The sequence below is a fragment of the Canis lupus genome, chromosome 8, assembly GCF_048164855.1.
Source record: "Canis lupus baileyi chromosome 8, mCanLup2.hap1, whole genome shotgun sequence".
NCBI lineage: Eukaryota > Metazoa > Chordata > Mammalia > Carnivora > Canidae > Canis > Canis lupus.
In genome coordinates, this window is record NC_132845.1 from 23,271,065 (window position 1) to 23,283,859 (window position 12,795).

The 12,795-nt window shown below is 42.9% G+C and overlaps 1 protein-coding gene across 9 annotated transcripts in view; it reads right to left on the reverse strand.

Moving 5' to 3' along the window:
• The window catches only part of ALG14 (ALG14 UDP-N-acetylglucosaminyltransferase subunit), a 213,360-nt gene that overhangs the window by 41,739 nt on the left and 158,826 nt on the right, over positions 1–12,795 (reverse strand). The window contains exon 5 of one of the 9 annotated variants that reach the window (XR_012035118.1): positions 6,834–10,078. The exons of 7 other annotated variants lie outside the window; for them this stretch is intronic. Coding sequence is in view for 1 of the 2 variants with exons in the window: in XM_072834607.1 (XP_072690708.1) it covers positions 10,913–11,020 (108 nt within the window). In the remaining variant the exon portion in view is untranslated. Of the gene's footprint in view, positions 1–6,833; positions 10,079–10,112; positions 11,021–12,795 lie in introns of those variants that run through there. One more of the 9 variants, XM_072834607.1, reaches the window with a different exon arrangement.

Genomic DNA, 12,795 nt, shown 5'->3' on the forward strand with positions numbered 1-12,795 from the left:
CTCCATGCAGGGAGCCCGACATGGGACTCGATCCCTGGACTCCAGAATCATGCCCTGGGCTGAAGGCGGCACTAAACCGCTGAGGTACCCGGGTTGCCCTCCTTATGTTTTTAATTTGCTAGAGCAGCTTGCAGGACTCAGAGAAACAATTATGCTTACCAGTTTATTAAAGGATATGATAAAGAATATGAATAAACGGCCAGATGAAGAGGATTCGTAGGATGAGGTATAGCATATCACTCTCTCCAATCTCTCAAGTGTTCACCAATCCAGAAGTTCTGTGAATCTAGTCCTTTGGGTTTTGATGGAGACTTCATGACATGGTCATGATCAACTAAGTCACAGGCCCCTGGCAGATTTAACCTCCAGTGCCCTCTTCCCTCCTCCTAGATGGGGGGTGGGGGGAACTTGAAAATTCCAACCCTCTAATCACAGGGTTGGTCCTCCCGGCAACCAGGACTCCAAAGTCACCTTTATTAATGTAACAAAAGACTCATTCATAGCCCTATCACAGGAAATTCCAAGGGTTTTAGGAGCCTTGAGCCAGGAACCTTGGACTAAGACCAAATACATGTAAGAAATATATGGCTGGTCATCTGAATATTGGTCTGAATGACCAACTATATATTTCTTACAAATCACAAAACTGTAGCTCTCAGTAGCCTTTCACTAAACTCTTTTCCTGTTTCAATCAGCGAGAGTAGATTTTTATGGTTTGTTACCAAGAACCCAGACTGGTATGGGAAGAACAAAGGCTTTGAGAGCAGCAAATGCAGAGTTAGAGGAGGGGTGGATCATGTCCAAAGGCAGAGGATGTGCTCAGGCAGGACTGAACGCTGAATCGTGAGCACAGGATGCAGGCACAGTGAGTCATGGATGAGGACGAGGCTGGTAGGCAAGCATTCCAGGATGGGAAGGACAGGTGTAAGGCCTCATCCAGAGGGGAGGAGGGCACCATCAGTAAGGGAACAGTTCAGGAAACTGGAGAGAGAAGCATCTGAGAATAATCAAGGGAGTGAGGAAGAAAATACAGTTGGAGAGCAGGTGGTCTGTAACACGTAGAGGTTACTGTTAGAGCACCAGAAGGCAGGGGGTAAGCCTGAGGAAAGGCAGCACGGAGTGTCTGTGAGCAGCGGAGGTGGACAGCAGGAAGGAAAGGATGTGTAGCAGATGGGATGATGTATTCCTTGGCTCACGATACGGTACACTGTATTTCTTCTTTTTTATGTATATTTAATCATCTGAGTATTAACAGTTCAACAGAAACATCTAAATATCAAAACCAATGTGAAATAACCACATAAATCCTAAACACTGGAATCACCAGCTATTTATGAACCTAAAGGTCCCTTACAATTCGTTTGCTAACACAGTGAGTTTTCAGAGTTGTCATCATTGTGTATATAGCATTTTGAGGTCTACTTTCCCAATTCTTCACTACTTTCATTCCATGTACTACACAGTTGTTTGTTGTTTCGCTGCAACGAATGTGCCATGGTCCACCTGGATACTTCCCTATTTCTCTAGACCCAAGTATAGCTTTCATTTTCTTTTAAACCATATCAAAAAGGTATGTAAATTATAAATTGTTCCCATGTAGGCTAATGTGCTCATGTTGTAAGGATACTGATTTTATTGCTGGCTCCTCAAAGGATCAGTTACTTGCATTTTGATTGGTGACAACTAAAAAAAACCGTTCCTACTGTAAATCAGGTTCCTGGACCCAATTCCAATGTGTGTCTGTGTGTCTGTGTATACTTCCCCATACCAACAATGATCCAGACACCAACTGGGTGTTCTATAATTCAACTCTATTCTGAAACTATCTACCAGAGACAGAATCAGATTTCACAAGTAAAAGGCTCAGTCCCATGAGACTGCCCTCCACTTCGGACACCAGTCACACAACTAGGATGTTACTTGTGCTTCTGATTGACAGGCTACAAACCAGAGGCTCCAACCACCTGCTGGAACTCAGGACACCAACTGCAAGTCCATGTTACCAGTATTTCTGACTGAATGGCTGTGAATCAGAGGTTCCCATGATCCCCTCGTTCGGTTCAATTAATTTGCTAAACTGGCTCATAGAACCCAGGAAATTCCATTTATTTGCTAGATTACTGATTTATCACAAAGGATATTAAAGATATGAATCAGCAGCCAGATGAGGAGATAACAGGGCAAGGGATGGGAAAAGGGTGAGCCAGGCTTCCAGGCCCTCTCAGAGCTTGCCATTCTTCTCAAATCTCCATGTGCTCACTAATCCAGAATCTCTCTGAGTTCTGTCTTCTAGTTTTTTTTTAATGGAGGCTTCATCACACAGCCATGATTGATTAAATCATTGGCCACTAGTGATTGATCAAACCTCTAGGTCCTCTTCCCTCCCTGGAGGTCAGGACTGAGAATTCAAACCCTTGAATCACATGTTGGCTACATTGGCAACCAGCAACCAGCCCACATCTCAGGGGCTTTCCAAAAAACAACAACAACAACAACAACAACAAAAACCCAAACAACAAAACCCAACAACCTTTACTATTCTCATCACTTAGGAAACTTAGGAAATTCCAAGGGCTTTAGAGGAGTTTTGAGTCAGGAACTGTGGATGAAGGCCAAATATACATGAGAAATAAATTTTGGTCACCTCAATGACCAAATACACACTCTACTTCTAAATCACATTTTTGTACACTATAATAAAAAAAGGGCAGTGAACTTTGGTCCTGTAGTATCTTGCCCAATCAATTAAGTTCCCTATCCTGACACCCCGACACTGATTACTCCAGTTCAGCCAGGATATTCTTGCTCATATTGCATTCACATGATCCACAAGAGGCTGGACAACATGGTACTTATGTGCCAGGCATTTGCAATTACACAGACCTGGGCTGGCTGTGTCCACAGCACCAGGGACAAACTGCTTATCCATTGCATGGCTCAGTTTCCTCATTTATGGATTACTTCAAGAAATATTTATTGAGCAAAGATAATATGCCAGGTACTGTTCTGGATATTAGAGATGTATTAGTGAACAGAAGTCAGTGCCCTCACAAAGCATACACTGCAGTAGGCAGATAGAAAATAACAGATGCATGTATGAATATATTAACATAAAGCAGGATAGGGAAACCGGAGATATGGAGGTCAAGGAAGATGTGTGAGAAGGGGGTTTGTGAGCAAGGATCTGATGAAGTGGTATAGTCTTCCAAGTGAATCAGACATTGGATAGAGCAGGGGGCAGGGGAGATGGAACAGATTTTGTGGGTGACCGTAAGTTACCAAGGGCCAGTGAAAAAGTTTGAGAGGTTGGAGAGGGGCAGGACTTTGAAACAGATTATAATTTAACAGAGCTGTTATGTCCAAGTGAAACTCTATCTCAGGGGTTTGACTTCTTGTGTACATATTGGAAACAAAGACATGCAGGGCCAGATGACCCTGGTCTGATGTCCTTGTGTGGAGGCGAATAAGAAACTCTAATAATAAACTCTAATGTATTCTCCTTGGGAGTTTGTAGGGGTGAGGCAGAGAATGTTAGGTGGGGAAGAGTAATCAACCAGAACACAAGGAAAACAGCATCTACATAGTTGTGTTACAGTGAAGATTAAATAAGATAATACATGTAAAGTATCAAATAGTGGTTGGCCCATGGTAAAAATTCAGTAAATGGCAGCTATTATCATAATCTATCCAAAAGTGAAGTAGTAGAATTGTAGCATTTTTCAAACTCTTAGAGGAGTGCTCACAAAGCTCTAGCCTCATACTCTGTCACAGTCATGGATAGCATCGACCTGGCATGATTTATCCTACCCTTCAGAGGATACTTTTTCAGAGAACCCAACCATCCATTTTGGTCTCTATGTTCCAGTCATATTTTTTGCCCCGACTGCTTCACTCCAAGTGATGTCTGTATAAAAAAAAAATGATAGAAGGAGCCTGATGACCAGCAGTGGTATTTTCTGGATTTCCACAGATGGTAGATGACAGAGGGATTCTTCAATGTTCCTGCTCTGGGTCTGTGGAGCCCCAGTAGCTACCTCTCAGCCTGTGGCCCAATGGCTGTGAAAGCTGAATGGCTACAACATGGTCAACAAGCCTGATGACATGATGAATAAGCCTGATCTTGTTCATTTCAAAACAGAGCTGGCTATTTTCCCCTTGTATGGGAAACTAGACTTCCTAATCTTCTGGTGACCTTCCTGATTTGCTGGGTTTGGGTTCAGCGACAGGGGTGGTGGCTAAATAGGGGGCAGAGACACAGGCTCCAGCGTCCCCTCCACAACTCAGAGGCGCTATGTAGTTCCAGTGCATGTTAGTAAGGCCCTACAGACCAAGGCCCACAAGGTTTGGCACTCTGTACATGTTGCCGGCCAATCCTCCCACTGGAAGTGCAGAGTGGGCGAAAGAACTCAGAGGTTGTCAGGGGACACAGTGGGTTGGCATTTCATTTCCTTGCCCTGATCTTCCATCATAAAAAAAGTAGATACATAAAATTAAAACATATATATATATATAGTCTAGTTAAGCCATGCCTGCTTCATGTCATTATTAAAGATCATTGTCAGGCTAACCAAACATTGTTTTCCCAACCCTTCTTGGAAGCAGTTGAGGAAATTGAATCTTTTAGTTTTCCTGTTGTCAGGACCAAATGGTCAAGGTGACGTTTCCTGCCCTCTTGGCTTTTTTTTGTTGTTGTTGTTTTCATTGTATTTTCAACTGTCTGAATTTTTTCCTTTTGCTTTCCCCACACCCTCTACTCAGCTGCTCTCCCAGAAGCACAGACTGCTAGCTGTAGATGCAGACTCTGAGAGTCATTTGGTCCAGTTCTCTCCTGTCGCCTGAGGAAGAAGGGCAAGACCTTGACCTTTACAGGCCCATACTATTGCCAGGCACAGCCTGTGTGGCATTTTGCATAATTACCTCACTTAAACCTTATAATCACTCTCTGAGGTGGATGCTGTTATCCTCGTTTAGGACACGAAAACTAGGCACAAAGAAATTAAATGACCCACGTAAGGTCACACAGCTGAGACTCAAACCTAGCTTTTAGAAGACAAGCATGGGCTATTCTGTCCACCATCCTGGTCCTGCACCTGTCAAGCAAATCTGGCATTAGCTGGAAGTGGGCTAAAGGCAAGGCTGGCTTCAGGGCAGATATGATGCACGGAGTTTAACTAAAGGTGAAATTCTGGCAAATGTTACTAATATTTTATAGCTTTAATAGAGAAATTAGTGGTAGACTGTAACATACCATTGGAGTAGGATGAATTATGAAACCTTTTCAGCAGATTAAATAGGAAAAATGGTTAACATTTTTATAAGAAAAGGGAGTATCCTCTCTAAACAGGAAAGAACTGGCTTATTCAAAGCAATTATATAATTCTTGACTCTTGTCAAGGCCCCTCTTGACTAGACAAGTGATATTTTCTTCATGATCCTTCTCTTTTTTTTCATATAGCCATGTATAAAATTTCTATCGTGCTGAACTGAAAACTAATCAGCAGTTTTCCTTAGATAATTTACACCCAGATTATTTTGGCAGTGCAGGCATATCTTGTTTTACTTCACTTTGCTTTATTGTGTTCCGCAGATACTGGGTTGTTTTGCTTTTGTTTTTAACAAATTGAAGGTTTGTGACAACCCTGCATTGAGCAAGTTTATCATTGCTGTTTTTCCAACAGTATTTGCTCACTTCATGTCTCTGTGTCACATGTTGGTAATTCTTGCAATGTTTTAAACTTTTTCATCATTATTATATTTGTTATGGTGATCTGTGATCAATGATCTATTGTAACTGTTTTGGGGAGCAGCCATATAAAATGGCAAACTTGATAAATTTGTGTGTTCTCACTGCTCTATCAACTGGCCATTCCCCTTGTCTCTCTGCCTTTCCTTGGGGCTCCCTATTCCCTGAGACACTATGATATTGAAATTAGGCCATTTAATATCCTTACCAGAGCCCTTAAGTATTCAAGTGAAAGGAATAGTCTCATGTCTCTCACTTTACATAGAGAAGTACAAATGATTACGCTTAGTGAGGAAGGCATGTCAAGAGAGGCCAAAAGTTGCTGAACAGTCAGCCAAGTGGTGAATGCAAAGGAAAAGTTCTTGAAGAAAATTAAAGGTGCTACTCCAGTGAACACACAAATGATAAGAAAGCAAAACAGCCTTATTGCTGATATGGAGAAAGCTGTAGCAGTCTGGATAGAAGATCAAACCAGACACAACATTCCCTTGAGCCAAAGTCTACACTAATGACTCTTTCCTGTTATATACTCAAAAGACAGGAACACTGGTAGGAAATGAGAGAAGCAATTCAATTCTGGCAGAAGTTGTTTTATGAGATTGAAGGGAAGAAGCCATCTCTATGACATAAAAGTACAAAGTGAAGCAGCAAGTGCTGATATGGAAGCCGCAGCAAGTTATCCGGAAGATCTAGCTAAGATAATTCACGAGGGTAGCTACACTCAACAAGATTTCAACATAGACAAAGCAGCCTACTATTGGAAGAAGATGCCATCTAGGATTTTCATGGCCAGAGAGAAGTCAATGCCTGGCTTCAAAGCTGCAAAGGACAGGCTGACTCTTGTTAGGGGCTAATGTGGCTGGTGACTTTAAGTCAAAGCCACTGCTCACTTAACATTCTGAAAACCCTAGGGCCCTTAAGAATTATGCTAAACCTACTTTGCCTATGCTCTGGAAATGGAACAACAAAGCCTGGATGACAGTACATCTGTTTACAGCATAATATATTAAAATATTTTATGCCCACTATTGAGACCTCCTGCTCAGAAAAAAGATTCTTTTCAAAATATTACTGCTCATTGACAACACACCTGGTCACCCAAAAGCTCTGAAGAAGATGTAGAACAAGATTAATGTTGTTTTCTTCTTCTTCTTCTTCTTCTTCTTCTTCTTCTTCTTCTTCTTCTTCTTCTTCTTCTTCTTCTTCTTTATTTATTTATTTGATAGTCACACACACACACACAGAGAGAGAGAGAGAGAGAGAGGCAGAGACACAGGCAGAGGGAGAAGCAGGCTCCATGCACCGGGAGCCCGACATGGGACTCGATCCTGGGTCTCCAGGATCGCGCCCTGGGCCAAAGGCAGGCGCCAAACCGCTGTGCCACCCAGGGATCCCCTTATTATATTTTTTTAAATGTTGTTTTCATGCGTCACATAACATCTATTCTGCAGCCTATGGATCAAGTAGTAATTCTGACTTTCAAGTCTCCTTATTTAAGAAATACATTTCATAAGGTTATAGTTGCCATAGATAGTGATTCCGCTGGGGGACCTGGGAAAGGTCCATTGAAAACCTTTTGGAAAGAATTCATCATTCTTTTTTTTTTTTTTTAAAGATTTTATTTATTTATTCATGAGAATACACAGAGAAGAGAGAGAGAGAGGCAAAGACACAGGCAGAGGGAGAAGCAGGCTCCATGCAGGGAGCCCGACGTGGGACTCGATCCGGGTCTTCAGGATCACACCCTGGGCTGAAGGCGGCACTAAACTGCTGAGCCACCTGGGCTGCCCAGGATTCATCATTCTATGTAACATTAAGAACGCTTGCATTCATGGAAGGGCTCACAATATCAACATGAACAAGAGTTTGGAAGAAGTTGATTCCCACCCTCACTGATGACCTGGAGGGGTTCAGGGCTTCAGTGGAGGCAGTAACTGCAGATGTGGTGGAAATAGTGAGAGAACTAGAAGTAGATGTTGAGCCTGGAGATGGGACCGAATGGCTGTAATCTCATGATCAAATTTTCACAGCAGAAGAGTTGCTCCTTATGGATGAGCAAAGACAGTGGTTTCCTGAGATGGAATCTGCTCCTTGTGAAGATGCTGTGAAGATTATTGAACTGACAACAAATGATTTTGAATCTTACATACATTTAGTTGATAAAGCAGCAGCAGGGCTTGAGAGGACTGACTCCGTTTGTGAAAAAAAATTCTGCTATGGGTAAAATGCTAGCAAACAGCATCACATGATCCAGAGAAATTGTTCATAAAAGGAAGAGTCAACCAATGTGGCAAACTTCACTGCTGTCTTAAGAAACTGTCATGGGGCACCTGGTGGCTCATTTGGTTAAAGGTCTGACTTTTGATTCCAGCTCAGGTCATTATCTTAGGGTTGTGGGATGGCACCCCACATCAGACTCCATGCTTAGCATGGAGTCTGCTTGTCCCTCTCCCTCTGCTCATGTGTGTTCTCTCTCTCTCTCATATAATAATAAAAGAATTTGTCACAATGACTCCAATCTTCGGCAGCCACTACCCTGATCAGTCAGCAGCCATCAACATCGAGGCAAAACCCTCCACCAGCAAAAAGACTACAACTCACTAAGCTCTGATGATGGTTAGCATCTTTTAGCAATAAAGTATATTTAAATTAAAGTATATGCAGTTTTTAGACATAATCCTATTGTATACACTTAGTAGAGACTATAGTATAGCATAAACATAACTTTTATATGCACTGGGAAACCAAAAAAATTCATTGACTTGCTTTATTGTGATACTGGCTTTATTGCTATGGCCTGGAACGAAATCTATAATATCGTTAAGCTATGCCTATATAAAAATGTTTATGAATTTTTATAGAGGATTACCTGATTCCTTAGTTCTGAGTCAAAAGGATACACAGAAGCGCTTGCCTATGAGATTCTGGTTGTGTGCGTGTGTGTGTGTAAAAGAGAGACATTTAGACAATGAAATAAAGACAAAGGATACTACTCAATAAATTGAGATGGATTAAGTAGTTGGTTAAACATAGACTCTGCTGCCAAGCTCGGACGCCGCACCTTGAGTAAGCTGTCAAGGTTTTCCAACAAACATGTGCTTTACTCTGTGCATTCAGTTATTCACAAGTTATTTCCCCTTAGTGGTCTGCCACACATTTATCAAAATCCTAGTGATGGTGCACCTGACTCGATCAGTAACATGCATGAGCAGAGTGACCCTGCTTGTCAAAATCAAGGTAGTTTTTGAAGTTTTTATTGACTTTAACCTTTAGCTGAGTTAAAGGTTACACTACTGATTCCCTCCTATTATAGACTCAGAGGACAGGGACGTTGGTAGGAACTGGAGAAGGAATGAGTTTATCCCAGTTCCATTCAGAGAGGACCCTTTTCAACTAGCAAGGACAGAAGCGACTCTATGCTAGTATTTCTCGGGCCTTCCCATCACATTCACCGAGGGGCAATCACCCAAAATGTAATTCTTTCCAAAGCAGAATCTCTGGGTCCAGGGTCCAAGAATATGCATTTTCAACAAGCTCCCAGATTCTGGTACAAACTATAGCTTGTAAACCTCTGTGCTATACTGCAGGAAGGAGGCTGGCATCCCATCTACGCTTATTTATTCCTGCAAAAGGGGTCTGTGTGTGCTAAGGGAGAAGGAGATGAGGCTACTGGTGATCATCAAAGGCCATTCTCTCTCTCTCATCCTGCAAGACCACTTTGGGGGCAGGAGCCCAGCTGAACTCATCTGGAGGAGCTTTTCAGCGAGCCTGAGGCCCCTATTAGCAGAGAACTCTTTTGGCAAGACTCCTAGAAATCAAGTAGCTTGGGGAGACCTATCTTAAAGCACTAGAACCTAGGTCCTTAAATTAGTAGTTAATGCTTTAAAAAGGATTAGTTGACAGCATTCTGAGAGTAGGGACAGGATACAGAGAAGGCACTTGAGGTGTAAGAGAACAGAAAGGGACTTTCATTAATAGGGAGATGGCAGGTGGCAAAGCAGCATATCCTCTCTTAGCTACCAATGTGCCCCATCTCACCCATGCTGAAGAAGCCGTCTCTGCAGACGTGGGGGAATGGTTTGCTGCATGCTTTCTGGCATTACATCCGGGGTCTTTGGGGAGGAGAGGGCTGGAGAAGTAGGGCCTCAGTGGTGGCGCTCCACCAGTGTCTTCTTAAGGGCAAGGGTGCCTGGGTGGCTCAGTGGTTGAGTGTCTGCCTTTGGCTCAGGGTGTGATCCTGGAATCCCGGGACTGAGTCCCACATTGGGTTCCCCGCAGGGGTTGTGCTTCTCTGTGCCCCTCTCTCTGTATCTCTCAAGAATAAATAAATAAAACCTAAAAAAAAAAAAAAAAAAAAAGGAAGGGGCAAGAGGTTTTCATCTAGCAGGTACTCTGAGAAACACCCTACCTGACCAAAAGCCAAATTTGGTTAAAGAAGAGATTCTCAACCACTATGGAATCATGAACCTCTAGGTTTTCTAATTTAGATAGGAACCCGTGTTTTTGGAAATAAGAGTTTCTAATTGTGAACAAGATGCAATATCTGAGCAATTGACAGGCCAGGGAGAGGGCAGGACTCCAGGTAAGGGCACGGACTCTCCAGCCAGACTGCCTGGGAGTGAGTCCTGGTTCAGCCACTTCATCTCTGTGTGAACTTGTGCTAGTTATTTCACCTAATTTTGCCTCAGTTTCACCATCTGTAAAAGGGGAATTGAAATAGTGCTGTCTAGGTAAGGTTACGGTAAGGATTTTTTTAAAATATATTTTATTTATTTACTCATGAGACACACACACACAGAGAGAGAGAGAGAGAGAGAGAGAGAGAGGCAGAGACACAGGCAGAGGGAGAAGCAGGCTCCATGCAGGGACCCCGACATGGGACTCGTTCCCAGGACTCCAGGATCACACCCTGGGCCGAAGGCAGGCACTAAACTGCTGAGCCACCCAGCGATCCCCTATGGTAAGGATTAAGTGACATAAGGCTTGCAAAACACTTAGAACTCAGCAGGTCCCTTACGCATATTTGCTATTATTTTTCTTTAAGTCTCTCTGCCTTGGGTTCCCTCACAACAAATTCCAAAAGACAGCCTTCGAACTGAAGGAGGAAAGGAATCCTCATGTCATCTGTATGGCTGATGTTCTTTCAAGATCAACAGTGGCTCTTTTGACTTAATTATAGTCTTTCTTCCTCCCCAGAGCTGCACTGAGGGCACTGCTGGGCCACAGTCCAGGCATCCTCTGTTGGGGCAGCAGGTTCCCAGGTCCTCTCGTGTGAGCCTTTTAAGGGAAAAGGAGGTGGGTTGGCAGAAGAACAGACCCCTATTTTGTGCAATTCGGCGAAGAGGGCAAATAACACGTACTCCAAATTATTTACTGGTGAAGCTTCCCAGGGCAAGACTGAAAATGAAATTCTGTAAGAGGTCCATTCTAGGGCATAAAGTGGAATTATCTCCGCCAGGATTCAATCTGGCTTCCTGAGTCTGACAGAGCGTTTCCAGGGAGAGCAAGCGCCGCACAGACTTTAATGCCACTCCTTCATCATCGTCCCTGACTCAGGCCCCCACCAGGGTCCAGCCCATCTGACCTCCCCTGCCAGCTCACTGTGGCTCCTGTCTTGGAGAGCTGCTTCCCCAAACAAAACTGCACTGTGTTTGGTTCGGGAAACCGTTGGCAAGGGGAATTCTAGAGAATTGGAGCAAGGTACTCACATATGGGGCAGATGCTAACTTTAAATTTCATGTTAATTGTAACTGAGGGAATTAAAATCCACGTTGTGGTTCTAAGAGCTCCCACTAGCCCATCACTCTGGGCTGTCTCACCTGAATGTCTTTATTAAGAATTTTTTTCATGAATTCAACAATTACATCCTGAGCAGAGTGGGTAGCACGCTAAAATGAGGACGGTGCGGATGCCACAGCTTCAAACTATTTGGCTTTGAATACTATCTCTGCTGCTTAGTAACCATCAAACTTGGGGCAAATCAGTTTTTTCCCTTATGCCCCAGTTTTCTTCACTACAGAATGAGGCTAAAAAATGGCAGGTAACTAACTCACAGGCTTGTTGTAAGGATTAAGTGAGTTAACACGTATAAGGAATTGTAACGATGCCTAGCATTTTTCTTGGCACGGGGGCCTGGGAAGATGGGCGAACCATCAGGGAGCCTATAATCTACAAATGTGGTACTGCATTCAGCTTCTATCACGTACTTTGCACAAAATGGGTGCACAAAAAACGTCTTGGGGGAAGGTGGCAGAAACTGCTGATTCACTGTTGGGTCTCCAGGGATGGTGGATAGTTTAACATCACAAAATGCCTCAAAAAATAAAACAAAACAAAACCAAACCCAATGGCTTGTACATTGGCTCCACAAAGAAAAACAAAACCTTTTTATAACATGTCATTAGTTAAAAACTATTCACTCCAATACTGAGAGTCTTTAAAAACTATGAAACGAGCAGGAAAGTTTTAGTCTTTAAACAGAGGAAATATTTTTTCATTGCCTTATGTAATCACTTATAAAACTTAAAGTGTGTGTTCACCACTGATATGCCCGTAATGCTCTGCTACGAGGGGCACTGAATGCTATTATGTTCAATCAATATAAACCTTTAGACTATAGATACAGATATAAAAAAGTGAGAGAAGAACATCACAGACTGTTCTAAAGCCATAAAATTGATCCCCTCTCCTTTCCCCTTCCACTTTGCAAGAGTATTCACTGATCTTTTCTTATTCATAGTTTTTAAATCTTTGTTTTAAATCCAAAAGTTCTTGGGAGGCCTGGGTGGCTCAGCAGTTGAGTGTCTGTCTGCCTTTGGCTCAGGGTGTGATCCCGGATTCCCGGGATCGAGTCCCACGGGCTCTTTGCATGGAACCTGCTTGTCCTCCCTCTGCCTGTGTCTCTGCCTCTCTGTGTCTCTCATGAATAAATAAAATCTTTAAAAAAAAAAAAAACCCAAAAGTTCTTGTAGCACCCTATAAAATCAGACTACAAGGAGAGAGCCTGTTCCAGGGCCTGAATTCTTTCTAATCCAGTTTAAGGCAAAAGAAGA